At 39.8% G+C, this 25,596-nt stretch overlaps 3 protein-coding genes and 1 pseudogene across 3 annotated transcripts; 2 read left to right on the top strand and 2 right to left on the bottom strand.

Moving 5' to 3' along the window:
* The first annotated feature begins 296 nt into the window (after positions 1 to 296).
* Positions 297 to 2,039, top strand: LOC108166287 (nuclear factor 7, ovary-like). Its single transcript, XM_017304682.2, has one exon. The coding sequence runs from the start codon at positions 397 to 399 to the stop codon at positions 1,792 to 1,794; it is 1,398 nt and encodes a 465-aa protein (XP_017160171.1). The 5' UTR covers positions 297 to 396; the 3' UTR covers positions 1,795 to 2,039.
* An 888-nt stretch (positions 2,040 to 2,927) lies between these two features.
* Positions 2,928 to 5,433, top strand: LOC103464363 (E3 ubiquitin-protein ligase TRIM39-like; annotated as a pseudogene).
* Positions 5,434 to 5,502: 69 nt separating this feature from the next.
* gmppb (GDP-mannose pyrophosphorylase B) lies at positions 5,503 to 15,855 on the bottom strand. Its single transcript, XM_008408351.3, has 10 exons — positions 15,555 to 15,855; positions 14,401 to 14,590; positions 14,228 to 14,308; positions 13,716 to 13,764; positions 12,588 to 12,730; positions 11,471 to 11,629; positions 11,205 to 11,283; positions 8,519 to 8,646; positions 8,266 to 8,448; positions 5,503 to 7,659 (listed from the first exon to the last, which is right to left on the bottom strand). Exons 2-10 carry the CDS (start codon positions 14,527 to 14,529, stop codon positions 7,528 to 7,530), a joined length of 1,083 nt encoding a protein of 360 aa, XP_008406573.1. The 5' UTR covers positions 14,530 to 14,590; positions 15,555 to 15,855; the 3' UTR covers positions 5,503 to 7,527.
* A 1,220-nt stretch (positions 15,856 to 17,075) lies between these two features.
* Positions 17,076 to 23,964, bottom strand: pde12 (phosphodiesterase 12). Its single transcript, XM_008408353.3, has 8 exons — positions 23,098 to 23,964; positions 21,033 to 21,451; positions 19,911 to 20,016; positions 19,392 to 19,536; positions 19,150 to 19,228; positions 18,829 to 18,951; positions 18,543 to 18,748; positions 17,076 to 18,467 (listed from the first exon to the last, which is right to left on the bottom strand). The coding sequence occupies exons 1-8, from the start codon at positions 23,658 to 23,660 to the stop codon at positions 18,348 to 18,350; spliced, it is 1,761 nt and encodes a 586-aa protein (XP_008406575.2). The 5' UTR covers positions 23,661 to 23,964; the 3' UTR covers positions 17,076 to 18,347.
* Between the last annotated feature and the right edge of the window lie 1,632 nt (positions 23,965 to 25,596).

Genomic DNA, 25,596 nt, shown 5'->3' on the forward strand with positions numbered 1-25,596 from the left:
ATTAAAATAGTTCAAGCTTAGTTTAAAATTTCAACCTTTTTGGTGATTTTAGGTTTTAAAACTGAAATATTTTTTGGTCTGTGATGTGAAAAAGTTTGGTCTTCCCTGGAAGAGACAGTGGCTGGACGGACATTTCCATCTGAAACAGGGAGAGCAGTCAGCTCCTTCATATAAGGTCAGAGGAGTTTTTATCTGTGTGGGTTTGAGTTTGCATTGGAAATGTTGTTATCTGGTGTCACAGCCTTTTTCTTCAGGAGTGGACGCTCCTCCTCATCACACGAAGCTTTGACTGTACGGCTGACAAAGGAGGGAGCTCTGGGAGCTCTGGGAGCACTGGGAGCTCTGGGATCTGTCAGAGAAGACCAGCAGCATTGTTCTGTCCGCTGACAGCTGAAGATGCTGCTGCAGTCAAAGAAGGATCTGACCTGCACTCTGTGCTGCGACATCTTCAGCGACCCGGTGAAGCTGGAGTGCAGCCACAGCTTCTGCAGCGGCTGCCTGCAGGCGGACTGGGCCCAGAAGAGAACCCGGCTGTGTCCGCTCTGCAAGGAGGCGTCGCTGCTGAGGGACCCGCCAGCCAACCTGGTGATGAAGAACCTGTGTTTCGCCTTCTTCCTGGGCAGAGGTCAGAGAGGTCCGGCCGGGTCGGAGGCCCTCTGCGGTCTGCACTCCGAGCAGCTCAAGCTGTTCTGTCTGGACCACGAGGAGCCGGTTTGTCTCGTCTGCAGAGACTCGAAGGCACACAGCGGCCACAGCTTCAGACCGGTCCAGGAAGCCGTCCAGGACCGCCGAGACCAGCTGCAGAACCAGCTGGAGCCCCTGAAGGAGAAACTGACCCGGTTCAGAGAGGTTCAGGGAAAATGTGATGAAACTGCAGAACACATTAAGACCCAGGCTGACAGAATAGAGAGGCAGATTAAAGAGCAGATTAAGGAGCTTCACCAGTTCCTGCAGGAGGAAGAGGAGCAGAGGGTCCGAGCTGTGAGGGAGGAAGAGGAGCAGAAGACGCAGGCGATGAAGGAGAACATGGAGGCCCTGAGGAAGAACATGGAGGATCTTTCAGAAACCGTCACAACAGCAGAAGAAGAGTTCAGATGTTCTGAGGATGTGTTGCTGCTGCAGAACTACAAGGCCGCAAAGGGAAGAGTCCAACAGCGCCCCCCGCTGGACGAGCCACAGCCTCTCCCAGGAGCGCTGCTGGATGAGGCCAAACATCTGGGCAACCTGAACTACAACATCTGGACCAAGATGAAGCGCTTGGTCTCCTTCTCTCCGCTGGTTCTGGACCCAAACACGGCCGAACCGCACCTGAGCTTGTCTGCAGATCTGAGGGCGGTGACGTTTGGGCCGAGACGGGAGCTTCCTGGTAACCCAGAGAGGTTTGAGCAGCGCCACTGCGTCATCAGCCACCAGGGCTTCAGCTCTGGGACGCACAGCTGGGATGTGGAGGTCCAAACCGAGGAGTTCTGGGGTGTGGGCGTGCTGTCAGAGTCCGTCCCCAGAAAGGGACAGATTCAGGCCGGGTTCTGGGGGATCTGTCTCAGCGATGGCAGCTACGCAGCGACCTCCTGCGCGGTTCCCAGCACAGCTCTGCCAGTGACGAAGCTCCACAGGATCCGGGTTCTACTGGACTGGGAGGAAGGAAAAGTTTCTTTTTTTGACCTCGATGCCGACAATCATCTTCACACCTTCACACATAATTTCACTGAGAAGCTGTTCGCCTACGTTTGCACCAAGAATGCATCTCCACTGAAGATACTGCCTGCAGCAAGATGCCCTGATGAACCACTTTAAGCTGACGCAATCAGGCAGAGAAAGCAGGATGCATGTTTTATTAAAGAAACAGGATCAGTTTTATTAAGTACATTTATTAAATTTATCAGTAAAAGATGCTGAAATGCAAATAAATCCTTAATAAATACACATTTTAAAGTTTAGGTAGATTTTTGGGATCAAGCTTTTGGAAGGTGAAGTTATTTCTGTATTTTCTCTGTGTGACATTAAACACATTTTAACTAAATAAAGTTAAACTCCTGTCAGCTGTCTCAGCTCTTTATTTTTCAGTGGTGCTTCTCTGGTTTCATGTTTTATAAATGTCATTGTAAAGCCCATTAGAATCTGACTCGGCACGAAGGATATTAGTGTAACTTTTTGTTATTTCTTTCTTCATGTTCATTTAAAATGTGATCGTCTAAAATCAACGTTTTTCAGTTTTAATTCATATTATAAAGTTATCCCCTGATCAACAAAGCACCTGGAGTTTTGCTTTGATTATTTCATGCATATTTAAGAAGTCCTTTAGTCTCCATGGCAACCATTCGGCTGTAAAAACCGCCTGGGTGGACCTAGCTCCGCCTTTGAGGCACAGCTCCTCCCCTGCTCAGCTCCTTCAGACTAGCCAGCAGCAATTAGCAAGCATCTGGAGGAACATCTGCTGATATCAGATATCACATCTGCTCATTATAGGAGCTACTGCTCAGTTTTTACTTCTGGTAAAAACACTAAAGGGTTAATAGAGGAGCCATTTTGTGACTGCTTCCTGAAGGCGGAGCTTCAGACAGAGCAGGAGCTTCTTAAAGAGACAGAAGCCCATTTTTAAGGCACAAAATCTGAACCTTTAGAAACGCATAAAGAAAGACGTTAAGAACGTCGACCTTCTGTCGCCTGAAGAAGATTAGAGGATTAATGTCTCAGTAAGATCCAGAGAAACTCATCCATTCATCCCCAGAACCAGAACCAAACATGGAGAAGCTGCATTCAGCTTCTATGCTCCACAAATCTGGAACAAACTTCCAAAAAACTGCAAAACAGCCGAAACACTGAGTTCCTTAAAATCCAGACTAAAAATCCAGCTGTTAGAGTTGCTTTTGATTCATCAATGAAACAATGATTGATCAACATATTTGATTTGTATTTGTTGATGATTTTGATGATGACAAAATGTAATTACTTGTTTATAATCGGTTATAAACAAGAACTGCCTTGTTTCTGAAATGTGCTACAGGAATGAACTTGATTGATTGATTAACTTTGGTCCAGGTTCTGTGATAATCAAACCCAGACGAGGAGTTTATGGGGCTTGAAGGGAGAACAAACATTTAAAATGTTTCTTACAGGACGCGTTTACCAGTAAGAGCCACTTCAGCGCTTTTCCATGGTGATGTTTGTGTTTATCAAACAGAGCTGTGAACTGGGAAGTTTTTCTGTCTGAATCTCTGCATTTCCTCTGAACTAAAATCCTGCGATATTTCATGTTTCTTCCTTCCCTCTCAGCTTCGATGTTCCTCATTTATGCTTGAACAGGAACAGCCGGAGCTGCGCCATGACAGGCGCGGTGGAGAGTTTCAGATTTAAAGAGGAGCAGGAGGTACGATGTCCTGTCCGTCAGAGAAAGACCTCTCCTGTCCAATCTGCTTCGACATCTTCAGCGACCCCGTCGTGTTGTCCTGCAGCCACAGCTTCTGCAGAGCCTGTCTGCAGAGATGGTGGACCGAGAGGCGGAGAGACACCTGCCCGCTCTGTAAGGACGTCTCCTCGTTCCGATCTCCGCCCAGCAACCTGGCCTTGAAGAACCTGTGTGAAACCTTCACCCTGGAACGGAGGAAGAACCCTCCGAAAGAGCCGGAGGAGCTCTGCAGTCTTCACGCAGAGACGCTGAAGCTGTTCTGCCTGGACCATCAGCGGCCGGTTTGTGTCGTCTGCAGGGACGCGAAGGATCACAGCGACCACAGGTTTAGACCCATCAGTGAGGCGGCGCAGGACCGCCGGGAGGACCTCGCCAGAATCCTGAAACCTCTGAAGAAGAAGCTGGCGCTCCTGAAGCAAGCCAAGGGAAGCTGTGATGGAACAGCAGAGCACATTACGACCCAGTCCAAACACACAGATCAGGAATCATCAGGAATCAGTTCAACCAGCTGCACCGGCTGCTGGAGGAGGAAGAGGAGGCCAGGGTCGCCGCGCTGCGCGACGAAGAGAAACGGAAATGTAGAGACATGAAGGATCGGATTGAGGTTCTGAACAGAGCGATACGAGTTCTGTCAGACACAATCAGAACCGCAGAGGAGGAGCTGAGGGCTGCTGACCTGAGATTCCTGCAGAACTACAAGGCCGCAGCAGCCAGGGTTAAATACTGCCCCCTGCTGGACGACCCGCAGACTCCCCGCGGAGCGCTGATAGACGAGGCCGAACACCTGGGCAACCTGGCCTACAACATCTGGACCCAGCTGAAGAAGACGGCCTCCTACGCGCCCGTCCTCCTGGACCCGAACACGGCTCACCCAGAGCTGGTTCTGTCCGCGGATCTGACCAGCGTCACGTTCGGGCCGAGGCAGAACCTCCCCGAGAACCCGGAGAGGTTCGACCAGCACCAGGACGCCCTGGGCGCCGACGGGTTTTCCTCCGGGACTCATGGCTGGGACGTGGAGGTCCGGCGGGACCAGAACTGGGGCGTGTGCGTGGTCAGCGAGTCGGTCCGGAGGAAGGGCCAAATCCGGGATGGATTCTGGGGGATTTGTCTGTTCAACGGAGACGTGACGGCCGTTTCCCATCCGGTACCGAGCAAACGTCTCCCTGTGAAGAAGCTGCGGAGGGTCAGAGTTCAACTGGACTGGGACGGAGGGACGCTGTCCTTCTTTGATTTAGACTCAGACAGACACATCCACACTGTAGTGACCATTTGTCTCTAAACTTAAATTCAAAAATCAAAAAACTCAAAACTCAAAGGTGATCTAAAGAAAAGGTGAATCAAACTCAAATAGTCACCTGATGCACCGTGGATTCTGGTTTACGCAGCAAAAAGGATCAAAAGTCAAAATATAGTTCTTTGGGTTTATTTTCCAGATCAGGCAAAAGGTTACAGGCTTCTGCTCCTATTCCTGCACCTGCTCTCTGACTGACAATAAAAACCGATATGACTTATTGTCTGATTCTGTAGGCTGGTAAAAAACCTTATGACCACCCACGTGCATAATATGCCACCTAAGACCCACCTATTTATACCATGAAATACCCACATCCCAACCTGAAATTAATTAACTAATTAAGTGAATTCCTAATCAAAGAACTTATTCTAAACGGCAATTTAAACAAAAATTCTAATGATAAATTAACCAAGAAATAAACAATAAGAATAAACTAAACAATTTAAATTCTAAGATTTAACCAAAAGAAAAAAGGGGAAAATGGCTCCTACACACACCTTCATCCACAGGTTCACCGAGAAGATGCTTCCTTTCATTGGGACCAACTATAAATTACCTGTCAGGATTTTACCTGTGATCAACTGGTAACGGACTGGAGTCTACTGGGAACCAGTAAGGCCTGGGCCAAAGACGGGTGTCCAAACTTTTTGTCACATGGGCCAACTTGGCTAACGGGTTGAGGTAAAAAAAACACAACAAAATATGAACTATTAGCTTCTCCTGCCCCAATAAATGTGGAACTTATTTATACTCGTTTTGCTTCAAGTTCTGAGATTAACAGGAAAAACAGACATAATCCAAATACATTTAGTGGATTTATTTTCTTTTTTTTAGAAAAACACCTTGATGACAAGAAAAAACAACAACTTTCCTTCACCAACAGTTTTTACACTTTTAGACACCAGAACACTGCCTGACTTTAAATCAGTAACTGCTTACCGTAGCTGTCTCCTTGTTTTGCATTGAAACAAGCGACAGCTGTCTGACAGGCGGCACATAAACGGAGGTAAACAATTAATAAAGATCAACTTAGTGATGAAATATCTGCAGCCGGAACGTCAGAAAATGCTTCAACTTGATCAGAAGTTAAAGTTTTCTTAATATTTTAGAGTTTAAGCCTCAATCCACTTCAGGATTTCTCACAATGACTGCAACCAGCACGCCTTTCAGGCGCTCTGGTACCGATAGCTAAACAGTTTTAACTGTAATAATCCAGTCAGTTTCTACAGGAAGTCCTAGATTGACTGAAAGAGTTCAGAGAAGTGAACTAAGTACTGCTGCTTCCACGTTTCTGTTGAGTTTTCAGCCGAATGAACAGAAAAACTGGAGGTAAAATCACCAAAAAAGCATAAAGTCATGGTGACGAGTCCTAAAGTTCATCCATCAAACCGACTGTCATGTTTTTGTTCGTTTTCAGTTTCTTGCTTTGAAAAAAATCCAACTGAGAGGAAATTTCCCAACATTTCTGCATTTTTCACATGAAGCTCAGAGTTATTCTTAGAAACGCTACATGAGTTTTATAATTTGTGTTTTTATCTAAAGCGGTCAGTTTGGCATATTTCATGTATTTAATTTTTAAAAATCAGATACAGATTCCAAAACCGATTTTCTTTCCTAATGAAACTCGTTCTGATGGAGAGAAATTTAAAAAAAATGTTAATTAAAAAAAATAATGAATTGGATTAACAGAATAATAAAGAGAGACGCAAAAAAGGAAAAAGAAAATCAAGATAATGGAGGTGATTAACAGCAAGTTTCAAGGTAAATTCATAATTTAAAAAAAACTGTATTTAGTTAATTTGTTGGAATATTTGTAAATAAATTTGTTTTAAAAATATATTTCTCGAAATTAAAAAGCTTTTAAAATAAATATTTTTTTCAAAGTTTGATTGGACTCATTTTTTGTTCCTGAATTTCATGAAACTGAAATGTGCCAAACAGACCTGCCATCTGTAATACAGTTAAATCCACATTAATACGTCACGTTTTGCACCTATAATTTACAAAATATCACATCATGAATCATCTTTTTTCTTTAAAAAGCCAAACATCAGTTTTTTTAATTGTACACAAACTAACTCTGTATAGCAGGCGATGCTGAAAAGCAATGATTTGACCTAATTAAGGAACTACTGAGCGTTAATTTAACATTTTACACAGAGTGAAGGTTTTTTCTTGAAATAAATCAGATTTTTCCGCCTTCAGGGAAGTGAAACGTTAACATGATAGTTTCCAGGAAGTCCAGACGCCACAAACCGACTGTTGCTGAAAATCTGCTCCCTCCTGTCAGTAACTGCTTCGTTTCTGAAGCAAAAGAGAGAAAATCTGTTGAGTAACAATAAGTTTTAATCTACATGAAGGATCATGATGTTGGTCCCAGAGTTCTGATGTGAGATTTTCTGCTTCTTTACATTCATCCGGCTGACAGAAAAATAACAAATTCACATTTTGATGAGTTTTTAAACTTTCTCATGATTTCAGCAGTGAGCTGATCCTTCAGAGGCTGCACAGAGAATGAACGCATGACGTGTAAGTAGCAATGTTCACCCATAAACCCATCATCATCTCTCCCCTACTACCAAATGCACAAACCCAAACCGGTTTTCCTCCAAGCGGGACGCAGATGTCCGTCCCGTTGAAGAACTTCCTGCCTTCTAGAGGAAGCTGCAGCCATGCAGGGCTAAAACGAGTCCAAATTAAATGTAAATAAAACAAAAAAATAAACTTGGTTGTTCGTCTTCCACTTGTTGGTTCGTCCGAGGCAACGTGGGCGTTCAGTTAGTAGAGTTAGCCGAGGTGTTATCCTCCCGCCCGCCTCCGGGTGGCGCTACATGATGATCCGCGGCTCTGGGACCGACTCGTTGATGGATTTATGAGGCAGGACGTTGGCGCCGTTCAGGTAGAGCTCGTCGTTTACGATCACGTCCTCCCCCAACACCGTCACGTTCTCCATGCGGACCTGACGACCCGGAAAAACCCGGAAACAGAAAAAAAAATCAGCGCCTGACACCCAGTTGCACGACGGCGCATCAGGGACATCATACATCGAAAAAAAACGAAAAACAAAAACATTTCCACCAAACAACTCAAAGTTTGAGATTCATCTCAGAAATGTCAGAAAAAAAACAACTTAAATATTTCAGAGTTTCAAAAGTCGAATATTTCCTAGAAAATAAAAATCTGAAATTTTGTTTAAAAAAAAAAACTTGGAAATTTCTGAGTTTGAAAAGTCAAAATTTTGAAATTATTCTGAAGAATTTTGCGAAAAAAAAAAAACAATTAAAAAAATCAAGGAAATTTCTGAGTTTCACAAATTGATCATTTAAATTTTTTTGTGAAATTTTCAAGGTTGTTTCAGTAGCAAATTTTTGACATTCAAAACTCTGAAATTTTTGTTTGTTTCTCAACATGTTTACGGTTCCTTGTTTTTTTCTAGCAAATGTAAAAATGTTCAGAAATTTCCTCTTTTTTTATTTTTTAACCCCTAATGCGGCGTCTTGGATTTCACATCCTTCGTTAGTAAGGATGATATTCATCACATTTATCGGCGCTGGTCGGGACTCACCCACTGGCCGACGGAGGAGCTCCACCCGACGATGCAGCTCTCCAGCCAGGAGTGCGATCGGACCCTGGACCCTTTCAGCACCGTGCATCGCTTTATCCTGACGCCGTCCTCGACCACCACGCCGGCGCCGATGGTGACGTTCGGCCCGATGGTGCAGTTCTCCCCGATCTGCGCCGTCGGGTCCTGCAGACGAACGTGATCCTCTTAGCCTGCGGTTTGTTTATTACTTGTTTCGTGGACGAGCCGCACTCACCACCAGGACGTTGCCAAGGAAACCGGGTCCGGTGCGCAGCCTCTCTGGAGCGTGTTGTCGCAGAGAATGGAGGTACATGCACATTCCTGTGAGGAAGTCTTTCGGCTGACCAATGTCCATCCAGAACCCTGCAGGCGCCAAACAACAACCCAAACGGGTCGGTAATGAGAGAAACGATCCGATCTGCATGGAGGCTCAGGGCGGCCATCTTGTTCTACAGCCTCTGTTTATTTACACTTTGAATTCAGATCAACTGTAATTTTAAATTATGAGAATAAAGTCATAATATTACAAGAAAACAACTATAGAGTTGAAATAAAATCATAATATTAGGAAAATAAAGAAGTAATTTTATGAGAAAAGAGAGAAATGTTGAACATATTGTGAAGATATACATCTTAGCAGATAATAATTAATATAAATACTTAATCTTTTAACACACTGGCATCAAATTAATATCAGTAGCTGGAACGATTGAGAAAAACAAAGAACCCAAAGATCACGACAACAACATTCAAGCTCCACATGGCCCAAAAAACAACTTTTAAGATGTTTTTTTAATGGTAAAATTATGACTTTATTCTTGTAATTAAAGAAAAACGACCATAACCTGGCCCTAATGTTCTCTAACAGGCATGATTGAAATAAGAGCCAATTTTTGAAAATATTTTTTTACCATTTGTAATTTCTTTTTTTTAGCCAAAAAAGTGAAAAACAAAGAAACTTAATTAAAATTGGAAATCAAATCTGATTATATATTTAAAGCCGTATCGTCCAGCTCTAGACGAACTCATCAGCACTGCAAAAACACAAAATCTTACCAAGTATTGGTTTATAGCGCAAATATCTTAGTACATTTGAAATAAGACAAAAGAAGCTTGCAAGAAACTTTTCAGAAGGATATAAAGATATAAAGGTTTGTTTTATGTCAATATCCATCCATCCATCCATCCATCCATTTTCTTTCACCCTTGTCCCTCAGTGGGGTCGGGAGGGTTGCTGGTGCCTCTCCAGCTAACGTTCCGGGCGAGAGGCGGGGTCACCCTGGACAGGTCGCCAGTCTGTCGCAGGGCAACACAGAGACACACAGGACAAACAACCATGGACACACACACTCACACCTAGGGACAATTTAGACAGACCAATTAACCTGACAGTCATGTTTTTGGACTGTGGGAGGAAACCGGAGTGCCCAGAGAAAACCCACGCATGCACAGGGAGAACATGCCAACTCCATGCAGAAAGACCCCAGGCCGGGAATCGAACCCAGAACCTTCTTGCTGCAAGGCAACAGCTCTACCAACTGCGCCACTGTGCAGCCTATGTCAATATTTCCCCAATATTAATAAAAAATGCTACTTCCACTGGCAGATTATTTCATGAAAAAAAAAAATCTACCAGTGGATCCAGTGATTTTCATTAATATTAAGGAATTATTTAATTAAGGCAAACTTGCTGAAGAGTTTCTAACAAGCGACTTTTGTCTTATTTGAAGCGTATTTACATTAGAAATTAGACCAAAATGCCTGGTAAAATTAGGATTTTATCCCAAATAATGAAAGAAGCAAACGAGGGAACTCATCACTACGGACTGGTAACTTCAGGGTGAAAACTGTGATTACAGTAAGAGAGAAACTGGAAGCACTGGTCTGTCTACTGGGAGGGAGACGTGTCTGCTGGGCTGGTCGATCCGCTCGGCTAGAGGGAGGAGAGAGAATGCAGAAAAGCTGCAGCATCAGAGGAGCTGATCTGCAGATGAGCGACAACTTGGAATATTTGAGTTTGAAAAGTCAGAAATTTGCTAGAAAATTTCAGACAATTTCTTGAAAAGTAAAAAACAAACAAACATGGAAATCTCTGAGTTTGTAAAGTCAGAAAGCAAATTTTGGACTTTTCAAACTTGAAAATTTCTAAATGTTTTCAAAAACAATCCTGAGATTAAGAAAATTAGATTTTTTTTTTCCCAAGTAAGTTTTTAAACTCAGAAATTCAAGAAAATGATTATTTTCTAGCACATTTTTGTCTTTTCAAACTCAAATATTCCAATCTGTCTGCAGTCATTTCCTCTCCGGATCTACAGAAGTTTGGATGTGAGAAAAGATCCAAACACTTACGTCTGGTGGAGCTGTGAGCTGTAAAAATCACAGCCAGTCATTTTTCAGAAATATTTCCTCTTATTCTGACGCTACAGCAGCAGGAAAGGAGGTTTACGATTAACCAGCTCCAGGTTTCCTCCTTAATGAGGAACAAACTAAACCACAGCTTTCATATTTCCTTTTTATAAAAGAAGGTCATATTTTCAGGTAAACTGGACTAAAATTGCATTAAATGTCCATTTAAAGCGTCAACTTTCCATTATTCTGTAAATAATGACAGTTTAATGCGATTTTGCATTAGAAATTCACCAAATGAAACTTCATAACATTCATAAACATTCATGAAAAATCCTTCATGTTCATGACAGCAACATGTTTTATGCGCCTTCCTTCATATAAAGTCTTAGCGATTATTTTTAATCCCGTTACCTTTTGCAGATGCAGGTTTTATTTTAAGTAAAACCAAAAAAAGAAAACAGATTTTTACTTTTCACAAAAAAAAAGACAGGAAAACAAAGAAAAAAGAGGAAGGAAAAAATTCCGACATAAAAGAAAATAAAACAGAAAAATAAAGTGTAGTAAATATTTACCCTGCAGCTCCATGGCGTACAGATGCCCCTCTCTCGCCATGACAGGAAATATTTCCTTCTCAATAGACGTTGGTCTGAGCTGCACACAAACGCATCGCAGCAGATAAACCAGAAAACATACAAGTTCAATTTTACAAGAAAACCCTGAATTATTCACAAGATTCATCTTTCTGCTGGAGAAGTTAATAACTCTCTAAGCTCAGCAGGAAGCGGCTTCTTGGGGCTCTGTGGGAACCTTTTCTCTTTTTCATGGTGTAAATAATCACCTGTATCCTGCTGAGCATGCTGGGATTGAAGATGTACATGCCGGCGTTGATCTTGTTGGAGACGAAGACCTGCGGCTTCTCGACGAAGCGCTGGATCCTGCCGCTCTCCGACTCGTAAACGACGACGCCGTACTTCGACGGCTCCTCCACCCGAGTCACCTTCACACAAACGTTTCACATTTTCATCCGTCAACATTTTCATGTGATCAGAGATCAAGACAAAGACAGAAGCTTCATTCTTCTATCTTTATCTGTTTTTATTTAAATAAACCAAACCTAAATGTTGTTTTTTTTTTCTTATTTTTTCTGTTTTTGGGTAAAAATGCACATTAAGGTCCAAATCTAGTCAGAAGAGTAAAATAAAAATATCTAAATTTCAAATTTTCCTTAAAATCTGTTTTGAATTTATTTCTCAGTTTCTTTCTTTCTTTGTTTTTAGTTCATGTGAAAATCTGCTTCCTTTAGAAATAAATGCAAAACTGCTAAATTTTGCACTTATTATGTAATAATAAACACATTTATTATATAATAAACACATTTATTATTTAGTTTCCCTGCAGCTTCATAGCAGGGTAACAACACTACGGTTAACCTGCAGTATTTATAAAACAGACATATTTTATTTTATATATTTTATTTTATATATTTATAAAATATGTCTGTATTTATAAAACAGGCATATTTCATAAATAAAATGTGTTTATTTATAAACACTAAAGTAATTATAAATAAATGCTTCAGTATTTTTCCCTCTAAAATCTGATTTTAATTTAAATGAGTTTATAAATACTGTAGTATTAATAAACACATTTTACTTCAAATATCCCTACGTTATAAATAAAATTTAATAATATTATAAATGTGTTTATATTTTTGATTATTAACAGAAACTGACTGCAGCACAAACAAAAGGAAAAAATGACATTAAATTTTACAAGTCTTAAACCATCACCATTTTTAAAGCTTAGATTTAAATCCAACAGGTTGTTACAACCTGAAATATTCGGAATTAATTTCCCTGCTGATTCCTGACCGTTTCCTGAACCTCATGTGAGTTTATCAGGATGTTTCCCAGCCTGGTTCCGGGTCACTGAACCCCTTCCTGACGGTTCCTCACCACGATGGTTCCCTCCTGGCCGTGGCTGCGGTGGAACTGCAGCAGATCTTTGAACGGGAAATCACAGATAACGTCCGAGTTCAGGACGAAGAACGGCTCGTTGTCGACGTTCAGCAGCTCTCGGGCCAGCGCCAGCGGCCCGGCTGCCAACGAGCAGAAACAACCAAATCAGAGACGGAGACGAGGACAATCTGCAGGATTAACTCAGATGGAGATGTTTAAGGGGGACGTGGGAAAAAATGCATCTTTACTGAACTTTTATTTGATATAAATCTTTGCTAAATTCCTGCAGACCAGCAGATTCAACTAGAGTCGAAATCTGAAGCATTTTGATGAACCGTAAAGTTTTTAACCTAAAAATGGGTTTAAGTGCAGAAAAAACCAACTTCAGTTAATTCTACTGACGTTTTCTGTTATGCATTAACAAAAAGTCACGCAAAACTAAAAAGTGAGGTAAAATCTACTCTTTGTTTTCAAATCTTGTCTGTTGTTCCACATCTGAAAAGTGCAGCAGGCCTTTATGTTCAAACCCCTTTACTCTGATAGCCTAAAATAAAATCTAGTCACCTTTCAAAGTGAGTAAAAAGAATTTATACACTTTTACAGAACCAAAATTATATCAGATTTTAGGATTATGTTTCTCCCAGTGGATTAACAAGTGGATGAAATTTACTTCAAGTGAATAAATAATAACAATCAGCTACATTTTCAATTAATAACAGGAGAGAAAACATTCCAGGTACAGATCATCTGAGAGTTTTTGGATTTATATTTGATTATCAGTTTGAGTTTATTGTAGAATAATAATAAAATAATAAACAGTTATATACAAAGAAAATACATTTAAACCAACATTTCATCTGATAATATAACTTCTCAGATTATTCTGGACTCATACAGATTTATTTATAGATTAGCATATTTCCACTTACATTCGTTTTATTTATTTACTTTATATTAAATTTACTTGTATCAGGCTTGTGTACATAAATATTTGTATTTGCTCATATTTAACACTTTAAATTGAGCAGTTTGTCAGCAAATTAGCAATTTCCTCTGCAGGAAAGTATTTTTATTCAACTGTTTTCAACTGTATTCAAAATGTTTAGACGTGTTGTTAGTACTGACCGGTTCCCAAAGGCTCCTTCTCATGAGACAGAGAGATCTGGATCCCGAGCTGAGCAAAGAAACAGAAATAAAATAAAAATCAGGACGCAGCAGCCAGAACAACAAAGATTCAAATGGTTATAAAAACAGATTTTGTCATTTTATTTTATTATGTAAAATATGTTATTTTAAGTCAACAAGTCAGAGCCAATCAACTGGATACTTTAACAGGAGATTTTCTTTACAGGATTTGAACCACATGAAGCTAAAACTGTTCATTTACAGATAAAACTAGGGTTTGATACCACTCTGGATTTCTGATGCAAAAAGCAATAAATCACATTACAAACTAAAACAAATTCAATAATTTCCTTTTGTATGATTTAACATTTTCTTTTTTCTCTCTTTCCACCAAAAACGAAATGATAAAAGTGATTTATTGCTAAATTATTATTATAATAATGAATCAATCGTGATTAATCGTCCCAGCCCTGTTTGGGCTGCAGTCTCTGCTTGTTGGTTAATGTTCTCACTCTCTGCTCCTGGACTCTCATCTCCCTCTCCAGCAGCTCCGACATGTAGCTGACAGCCAGAACGACGTGGTTCACCCCGGCCTGCAAACACGCACAGAGACGCAGGAACACGGCGACCGATCAATAAGGGTCATCATGAACCCGTCAGCAGACTCGGCGCAGCTCCTCCTCACCTTGACCAGCGCCTCCACCTGGTGCAGCAGGATGGGCTTGTTGCAGAACTCCACCAGCGGTTTGGGGACGCTCAGGGTGAGCGGCCGCAGCCGGGTCCCGTAGCCCCCAACCAGAATCAAAGCCTTCATCCTTCAGCCGTCAGCAGCAGGAAGCGGAGGAGGAAAGAGTTCATCAACAGCGCGGCGCAGCCTGAGGAGGAGAGGAACGTCACAAATATGATTTTAAAACCTTCACAAGCTCAGATAACAGGATCAGAGCTGGGAACTAAATAGTTACATTTACTCAAATACATCAACTGTTATAAAAACAAAATGTACTTTCATGTGTATGTTTACTACGCTGAACTTTTGACTTTTACTTGTGTAATTTTATTACAAAGTATTTCTACTCTTGAGTAAAATATCTGGATTTTCAACCCAGTGAATGAAAAACAAACATGTTTTAACCAAAGATCCACCAGACAGACACACAACAGCTGCAGTTTCTGTTAAGTTCATAAGTTTTATGTTGAAAGAAAGTGATTTGGAAAAACTCCTTTTTTACTTACATGAATTATTATCATTCTGGTCCTTAAAATATCCAAATTCCACTTAACTTTATACTTAGGTAAATATGTAATTTTTAAATATTAAATTATAATTTACACTTATATAAAAACAGGCAAAACTTTAATGACCAGAACGTTACAGGATTGCTTAATTTTATGGTTTATAACTAATATATTTTTTAGACGATATTTGGCTTTAATTATCGTTTCGGTTTTATAAAATAGAGCTAATGGATGGCAACATATTTTAAATCGTAGACGAACAATATTTAAAGCCTAACAACAACCCGAAACAAACTGGACACTAATTTCTGCACAACACCAGAAACTAATTTAACAGTTTTAGCAAACACAGATAATTAATCATAAACAGCGGAGATTAAACTGTGAAACTTTTATGTTTCAATTTTATCCGAGATTAAATTAAATAAAAGAAAAGATTTTAAGACTGACAAGACTGACATTTTATAGTGTTTGAACTCAGTTTAGCTAGTTTAGCTCAATTTATCTACATGAAAAGACCACAAACCGAGGCCTAGCCGCCGGTAAATACAGTCTCCTAAGCATCTAATTGTGTGTGAATAAGTTAAGAGGATAAAAACTTACAGGGGTTTAACTACTGAAGCACTTCAGGAGATTTCTGAATGACTGAAACTCTGAAATGACACGTAACATTCCTCGGACCTGAATTCCTTGTTTGGCTTCCGGTTCAGCAGAGTTGCGTTCAAACAGTCGGGGGTTACACATTTAGCATCCGGTGAGAACTTTAAAAATAAGGTAAGTTCCGGAAAAATATCTGTTGAAGTCCGCTAAACATCTTTATCAAATATGCAAATTTGAGATTTGTTGTCAACATGTATAATTTATAATGGATACTACGCACCCCTGCTTCGTTTTACATTAATCTAAAATTTATTGGAAAAAATCTACAAGTCAGATCATGTCGTTTCCGGTTCTTATGCGTTATTCTGACTAACTTGGTGGTCATCCTTTACTTTTGTTGCCGAGTCAGGGGTGTTAAACTTAACCATTTGTCCAAAATTAAACCCTTATTTAACTCTAGAAATAAATATATTATTGTTTTAAGCCAAATAAAAAGGAGTCTAGTTTGCGCGTGTCATAACTATTCGATCATTTTTGTTTAGACTTTTTTAAATGTCCATTTAATGACAAATTATGGTATGTCCCAAACAACTTAAACCCGCCTCTTTCACCCTCCTGACCAATCAGAGAAAAACAGCGTGGCGAGAAGGGAAAATTAAAGGCGAAGTGTAACTTTACTACCTCAGAAACGGAACGTCACAACAATCCTGACCGACCTGTCTGTTGTATTCTGGCTGTAAAATCATTTTAGATCAGATAAATCAGGTAGTAGTTTGCCGTTTAATGTGTCCCAGAACGGATTGTCTTCAGGCTGCGAAACTAAAAGACAGAATTTAATTCAAACTTTATAAAACACAACATACAATCTTATCTATCCCAAAAGGAAATTAAATGTAGTGATACTTCTGACCATCCAAGTATCTTCAAAGGTTGTTGTGGGTGGTGATGTTGAGAGCAGGAAGGATCTCCAGTAGCAGTCAATCTAGCAATGAATCTGAGTAGGCCTCTGACTAAAGATAATTTCTGCATGACGGCTTCAAGCCAATAATTCAGTTTCTGGGAAGCAGAGATGATATAACACAGCAACATGTCCTGGATGATGTTGTTGGTAAACACTGCTAATTCACTTCGTTTGCTTTTGCTGCTCTTCTTTAGTCTTTGCATGGTTACAATTCCAGGCAGAGAGATGTTGGAGTAGGGGATAAGATGATGGTTTGAACTTTGGTTCTTTTCTTCTTGACTGTGATTTGGGGTCATAGTTCAGATATAACTTGAACCTTTGAGAAACTAAACAGCTGCTCCCAGTGGCAAAAACAATACATTGTCGCCACGGTTACGCTTTACAAATATTATTTATCTGCGTTACATTCATGCATTTATGATTTAAAAAGTTGTGTTGATGTATACCCAACAGGTCGATAAAGAAATAAACATTCAAATTAAGAAGTTAAATGAAATTTGTGTTTCCCTGCAGGGAATGAACAGATTTGGGTTTTTCATTTCGTCCCAATCAACTCGGACATCAACCAGAGACTTCAGCAGTTTATTCCGAGTTACAATATAAGGACATTAATTCCCATTTACAGTTCATCGCAAAAGTATTTGAAGAAAAACAAGTATAGTTTTCCTTCCTCTGTGCAGTCGTGCCACTTTATGCTGGTTCATAGCATAAATTCCTAATTAAACGTTGTTTTTGTGGTTCCAACATGACAAAGTGTAGCTGCTGAGTTAAGAAAACATAAAAATGAAGATTTAGGAGTTTGAGCTGAATGTGTCAATCTGTTCCAGGGCTGGGCAATCTGGCTTAAAAATAAAATCAGTTTCTTTCATACCAGATCTGATTTTAATCTATCAATTAATTACACAGGAGAGAAAGTAGAGTGTTCTGTTTCCATCATCACTTCAGTGAGTTGAATGATGGAATATTAGGACCAGGCCAGCAGAATAACAATTAAATTTGATCAGAAAAACATCTTAAAAACAAGAGAAAAAAAAAAGAAAAGGTTTTAATCGGAAAAAAAGGTTTGGCTAGAGTTTTCAGAATCGGACATGAGCTGCTCAGATCGTGAAAATAATTTCATGCTATTGTGTTAAACTATTTAACACATTAGCAGTATTTTTTAAATTAATTATTTGTAAAACTTAAACCAAAGTACAACTTCACAAGATGCTCAACATTCCCAATTTTTAATTTTTTATGGAGTTGTCATAAAATTACTACCTTATCTTTGCATCATACTGACTACTGTTGTACGACTGCATGCTTGTAAAACTGTTTTCATAATTAAAAATAAAAATCAAATCCTGACTGTAATATAGCTGTAAAACATGCAATATGGCCGCCATCACTCTGAACTAAGGAAACCCAAAGATCGCATTAGTAAGAAAAAAATCCAGATTTTCCAAAAGTTTTATCTTCAAAATCTGATTAATTGATAACATTGACTTATCGCCCAGCCTTAATCTGAACAGAGCAACAGCATTAGGCCTCATTAATAATAATAATAATAACAATCTCATGATAAACAACATCTTAATGTTGCCCTTTAATTCTGTCCAGAAGTGAAGACAGTAACTCAGCCTGTTGGATATTTGCGAAGTAAAATAATCTTCGTAGAGCTTTTAATTAAAACTGAGCGCTGAACATCAGTGCTGACGATGAACTAACTGCTAAATGAACTGAACCACAACATCTTCATGAGGCCAACGGATCTCTGGGGAAGCAGCGTCTCTCAAAGGCAGCACCGTGTTCGTCTGCAGGAGGAAGTTAAAGCATCTTAATGAAAAGGTCAGAGGTCACGAGTTCCATAGGAGGTCGCAAACCAGCGCGATGTGGTCGGAGGGGTGAGCCACGCTGGGCAGAGCCTTGTGGGTGGTGACCTCCAGGTGGCTGGGCAGAGGAATCACCTGCTCCACCTGCAAAAATAATCAGGTCAGATTCAGGTAAAGGTAAAAATAATCATCATGGAGCAAAGAAAAGCACGAAGCTACCTGCATGCTCTGTGGCTGGATGAAGATGTAGTCCAGGCAGCCATGGAACCCTCCCACGTAGTTGGTGTAGGCCGGCTGCCCGCAGGCGCTCTGCAGCGGCGGGAAGGTGGAGCTCAGCGCCATGCAGCAGGACTCCTCCGGACCCGAGCTACTCCAGTCCGCATGCTGTGGAGGAACCGCCGCCTCGCTGAGCAGCTGGACCACACCTGGACACACGAGATCAACCAGCAGATCAGTTCAGCCTCTGGTGACCACACATGGAGCAACCTGACCTTTGACCTGTTACCTGAGTCTGGAGTGGAGTTGAGGTCACCACAGAAGACCAGCGGCGCTCCAGGTGCAACGTCAGCGATCACCTGGCTCAGGTGCTGCAGAGCCACGCCCATCTGGACCAGGCGGACATTCCCGCCTTCAGCATGAAATCAGGTTTAAAGATTAATTAACCCAAATGCTACAAATGATGTAAATAATGTTTATTTTCTTATTTATATTTACTTGCATCTTTTAATGTATTTCTGTGTAAAATCTGCAGAATGTGCCCATTTTTAAAATCCAATCAATCATCAGAATAATCAATAGTTTAATTGATAAGTAAAATAATCGTTACCTTTTGGGTGCCAGTACAGGTGAGTGTTGGCCACACACACCTTCCTCTCTGGGTGAGCGAGGTCTTCGAGCACAGAGACCTGCAGAGGACATGAAAGCTGACTAAAACCGCCCAGCAGTCAGTGAGCTCACATCCAAAAATATGCAACTTTTTGAAAAAGGTGCTGCAAAAGCAGTAATTTTATGACGCATCTGCCACAAAAAGACACGCCGACTGAATGAGCAGCCAGTTTCTAGCTGCACCTGCAGTGATGTGGACCTCTTCAGCATCCTGTCCTTCAGGTCGCTGTTCGCAGAAAGCTTCTCCAGCAGCTCAGAGTGTAAGGGGTCAGAGGTCAGGGCCTCGCTCAGCATGATGTCATGACAGCTGAGCAGGCGAAACTTTGACCTGAAACGCAGCAGGGTGTTATTAGCGTGCAGCTCAGCAGGGGGCAGTAGAGAGAACAACCAGACTGAACACAAACAGTTTCTACTGGCTCCTTTACCAATAACTCCATTATAATTTCTTCTTTTTCATTTTTTTTTTTTTTTTTTAGAAAATAAAGCTATAAAATTTACTAAAATCAAATCTGGTCTGAAAATCTCTGATATGTTATTTTTAAGCTGTATCACCTAAAAATCAAAAGATAAACTGGACCGAGCATTTTTCCACATGAATCCAGTTAATAGGAGGAGAAATACTGAAACTGGGTTTTGAAGCTAATCCAAATGCATGAAAAATGACCTTTAATGGGATTAAACTACAGTTTCTTCTGGACTAACCTGCGGTAGAACGTAGCCAGTCCTTCATGCTGCTTCTCTTTGAGCCTGAAAACGCCGTCCAGACCGAAAGCATCCAGCGCCGGAGTCAGACTGTCCACAAACACGCCTGAAGAGTCCAGAACATTAAGACTTAATATCTATTAAAAACTTTATATTGAAGCTGTTAATATCAAGTTTTTGGTCAAATGTTTGAAACTGCAAATATTATTGCTTTACACTCACTGAAGTCCATGCAAAAATATCTAAATTGTGATATTTTTATATCGAAAGCTTCAATCTGGACAAATAAGTTTGCAGATGCTAGTTTTTTGAAGAAGCTTTATAAAATAATTCATTTGTAAATCTATATTTATTTTAAAATCGAGCAACAACATCAAGCTATTCCCCGAGATTTAAATTATCCTGAGCAACAACTTGTTTCTGCTGATCTCATAAAATAAATAAAAATTCAGGGAAAACTATAGAACTAAAAAGTAGAACCTAACAAGACCAGCATATTATGAACAGCGTGCAACACAGACGTCAGAGGTCACAGCCTCTTTACACAAAAATAAGGCATAAATACATTTAATAAAAAGTTAATTTTGAATCTGAGGCAAAGGAAAAATGTCAGTATACTTTAAAAAACCTGCAAAAATGGTGGAGACGCTATAAAATAACTGGATGGATGGATGGATGGATGGATGGATGGATGGATGGATGGATGGAGCCAGTTAACCCAAGAAAGACAAATGGAAAGAAAGAAAGACAAAAAGCTATGAATGAAATAAAAGAAACAATCGAACAAAGAAACAGAAAAAAGATGAGGAACCAAAAGAAACAAGAAACAAAGAAAATGAAAAAAAGAATTAAACAAAAGAAACAAATTAACAAAGAATGAAAGAAACAAGAGAAAAAATTAAACCAACAAACACAGAAAGACAAGAAACAAAGGCCAAAGGAAACAAACAAAAGGCAGAAAGAAAGAATTATGACATCAAACTACAAACCTTATAAACAGAAATCTCATTGTTGTGTTTAGTAAACTCTCCTATTCTAGTATTTAATTAAAAGTGGACTAACTCCTTGGGGCTTGTAATGTTTAATGAACTGGTGACTCTTCAGTTTCTGAGCTGCGGTCACCTTTATCCACTTCCTGCAGGCAGATGATGTCAGCGTTGTAGCCCGCCAGCTCCTTCTTGACCAGGTTCTGCCGGTAGTCCAGCTGCAGGGCGTAGGGGGCGCAGTACGGGTACAGCACCGTCTTGGACAGATCCGTTTGGGCGTAGACGTCGGCCAGGATGTTGTAGGACACCACCCTGAGCGCCGGCCACGCCGCCGCCCTCAGCGTGTACGCGTGGCGGTTGTCGAAGGTGCACACGCCCGGTCCCGCCTCCACAGTTGCCACGGAGACCAGTTCTTTGGCCTGGCCGGTGCGGCTGCCATCTTTGGGAGTGCAGCGCAGCTTGAGCCTGCAGCCGATGTCCTGATTGGACGGGACGAGGACTCGCTCGCATCCGACCTGCGTCCATCCGCCTTCTGGAGCCGGAGCGTCTTTAGGACTGAAGTTAGAAACAACCGTGAGGGACAGAAGACGATTCAACAACAGCAACACAGACGGCCTAGTCAAAGCATCTCAACCTTTACAATCAAAAGAGTCAGCGAAGTAAAACTAATTTAGAGTCACAAATGATCCTTAAGAAAAAAATACTTATTTTAATTTTTGATAAATATCTAATATAGAAAATGTGTTCTTGTGCTGAAACAAACTATTTTCTTTCTATTTTTAGGTTTAAAATCTAATAAAGATGCTAATTTTCAGCACTAAAATGTCTGGATTTACCTTTTCTCTAAGGGATGCCGAGATCTGTAAAAATGCTATTAAAAATATTCAAAAGTTTATATATCTGTTAGGGATGAACAGATAGAAAAATGTGTGCAGGTATTGATATCCAATTTTAATATTGTTGAAAACAAATTTACTGACGTTATCTATGCTTCACTAGCATTTTGACAGTTTTGGGGAAAAACACCAGAAATTGATAAAAGTAAATTTCAGTTGTTCATATCAGCTCAGTTTTATTTATCGGACTGATACTGATAAGTTAAAAAAAAGACCAATATCGGCCGATACCGATGCTGGTGCTGATATATCGTGCATTCCCAATATTTATATGAGAGCTAAGCGATATGGTTCATAAATAAAATCTCTTATTTTTTCAAATCAGTTTTTTCTTGCCTGCTTTCTTTTGTAAAAAATAAATTAAAGAAATTTTTAAAAAGTGGCTTTTATTTCAATCATTCCTTGTAGAAATTAGTATTTGGTTCAGGATATGAAAATTTTAATTTTGTTTATAAACAGTTCCAGTGTCAAACGTAGGCTTGTCACAATTATCAATAAATAAATTAATTGAGTGATCAATTAAAATGAGCTAGAGAAATTGCCATCTGTATGATTTGGCGTTTTTTTCCTTCTCTCTTTCTGCCAAAAACTGGATGATAAAAGTTTTCAGTTTGGTGCTTTGATGTCAACTAGACATTTTTTTGAATTTCAGTTTTGTTTACAGAGACTTTATAATTCATTTTATTTGTCGTTTCTATTGTCTTATTTATTGAAAATGTCTTCCATTTTCAATAAATAAAATGGAAGAACTGAATCAAAACTATATTTGATTCAGTTCGCAGTTCATGGATGCCGTCATAGACCTTGAATGTGTAGAGAGGCATTTCCTCCCTTTGAAGGGTTAGGGTTATTATTCATTATTGATTTTTGACTTTATTGATCTTTGAAAGCAAAGTATTCAATATTACTTGCAAATGATCTCAAATCAACAATAATGTTTATTGCAATAACTTCTGGGACAGTTTATTGTCCAACAAAATGTGTTATTATGACAGGCAGTTGTGTCCAGGCTCATGGCAACTTTTCTACCTGCTCAACGATAAACTCCACTTTTCTGAAACTTGCATATTGTTAAGCATCCAAACCATAAAAGAGCTTCGGGCTGCTGCCTTATTAAAAGAAAATCGGACGTTTGTTCTATTTCATTGGCCAAATAGTTACCATCCTTGACTTGTAGTCTGCAGCCAAACAAAATCATTTCAAGGGCCAAAAGTGGCCCCCTGGCCGCTTTAATGAATAGGTTAAACCGGGCACAGTCTTTTGAACAATACTGTTGTGAAATAAACAACAACAATCCACAGTTACCTTGTATTTGTTTCTTTGAACCACATGAACTCGCAGTCCTGGAGGTTCCCAAACTCCACCTGCAGCTTGGGGCAGACTGGAAAGCCTGCCATGAGGGACACTGGGAGCTCAGCTGTGGTGAAAGTGGGAGCGTTCCTGTGAACATTGTATTTAACTTCTCCCACCTGCAGCACCGCTCCGTCCTGCCAAGCCTCGCAGTTTGGCAGCGTGTCGGGAACCTCGTCCCCCCTGAAGAACAGCTTCACCACGGCGGTTTCCGCAGCCTCGCTCGGCTGCTGATCCCGCTTCTTCTTTGACTTTTTCGCCTTTGCCTGGTTCTTGCCGATTGAGTTGGAGATCCGAGTCAGGACCTTCCCCAGCGCCTCGTTCTGGTCCCGCTGCATGTGTTTTTGACTGGCCTCCAGGCAGAAGGAGATGGTGAGCTTCGGCTCCCCGGGAAGGCACCGCACCACGGCCGCCTCCATCCGACCGAGAAGGCGGCTGACTCTGCTAAAGGTACGCGGAGAGGAAGCGAGGAGACAGCGGGGGAGCAGAGCGCAGGCAGCGGACAGGTGCTTCAACATGAAGCACTCGTAGGATGGAAGAGGAAATTGCCTCAAAATATCAGCAGCAGAAGAAGAACTAACCGAAGCAGACAAAGCTAGCAGGTTAGCCCGATGCTAAACGCCCAATAAAAGGAGCAATTTAAATTAACCTCCACGCAAGTGTTTAAAACATAAACACATAAGTTCTAAAACGAAAATGCGCATATAAAGACAAGCATTAATACTAGCAAAAGACGGTATTTAAAAACTTAACGAGCTACTTCTTCTGTATGTCTGTTTTCAGATAGCTCCATTCGTCCAATAGCACCTCCACTGGCCAAAAGTATAATAACATGTGGCAATTTGTTAAGATACAAATTGTCATATATTTGTATATATGCAAATATATGGCAATATATTTGTATATTCCTATATATACAAATATGGCAATATACAAAAATTATATATTGAGACAATAATATAATTTATTGTCTCAATAAAATAGACTGAAACAGACATGCAAGTAATTAATTTTATAACATGACCTTCACGTATGTCATATATGTCATACGTTTATCTTTAGTTGCACTGATTACTGCAACAGTATCAGGTCTGCCTAAGAAATCTGTCTTCCTATCTTATTTCCCATATAACATTGGAAAAATAATCTGCCAGGGGAACTAGCACTTTTTCATCAATATTAATTAAGAAGTCTATAGTCATCAGAAAAAGGTTCATTTACACCTGATTAAAAGGTGATAGTTAACCCTTTGCTATCACTTTTTGTCCTAGTGGCAAAAAGTGATAGCATTTTGCTATCACTTTTGCAAAAAACTAATTTTTTTTTGCAAAATTAGTTTTGCATTTTTTGCAAAACTAATTTAGCAAAAAATGCAAAATTAGTTTGTGATTTTTTTAGTTTGTTTGTTTTACTTGCTGAACAATGAACAACATTTTTATGAAATCTAATGATCCAAAGAGCTTTGGACTGTTGTCATATTAAAATAAAAACAGACAATTGTTTTTCATTTTGTTCAATTTTTCACCTTGAAAACATTCATAAAAGCAAAAGTTGATTGAGCAGAAATAGAAAAGTGTATCAAACTACTGTCTGTCTGTCATTGTCAATAAGAGTCTGTTTTAATAACTCGCCTATAATAATAGTAATAATAATAATGCTGGTAGTCTTATGTTTTGATGTGTTTAAAAGAGATATTGATAAGTAATGCAAACTTTCTGAAGGCATTTCGAAGTTTTTCTTTGCAGTTTAACTTGTTTTTCCCTTCATTTTCAGCTCCAGACCATTTATGAATTTATAATAAGTGTAACCAAAGGAAGGACGTGTGAAGGTTCTGGGGGATGAATTGCAGTTTATTTCTGTGAACTCTGATGGTCTGGTTGCCATGAGCTTCCTGGCGCCCAGGGACTGAGGCATTATCACATTATGAGGCAGGGCCGGCCATAGGCAGATGCGAGTCATAGCAGTTACACCTCCAGCAGCCCCCAAAAGCACCAAGATAAAATTAAGTAGTAACTCGTTACATTTTCTACCCACTAAATGAAAAATATTAAATTTCCTAATGTTATTTTTATATTAATTATATGAATTATTGTCATTTTGGTCTTTAAAATACCAAAATGTCCATTAACCTTTCTAGTTTGGGTCCCTCTGACGATGTATTTTTTTAATATTAAATGATCAATAATTTGATCAATCAGTTCTTGAGTGGATTTTTTACCAAATGCTTTTTTACTCTTAATTGAGTAATTTTTTGAACAGCTTCTTTTTTTTTTACTTGAGTAAAAATATGTTTAAGTGCTTCTACTCTTACTTGAGTACAATTTTTGGATACTCTACCCACATCTGCCAAGCTAGCATGATAAAAATATAAATATTTAAAATAAAATAGAATAGAATAATAAAAAACTAAATACTGTTACAGATAGAAAACCTATTTCTGTGATTTTTTTTATA

Source organism: Poecilia reticulata, chromosome 5, assembly GCF_904066995.2.
Source record: "Poecilia reticulata chromosome 5, P_reticulata-male-v2, whole genome shotgun sequence".
NCBI lineage: Eukaryota > Metazoa > Chordata > Actinopteri > Cyprinodontiformes > Poeciliidae > Poecilia > Poecilia reticulata.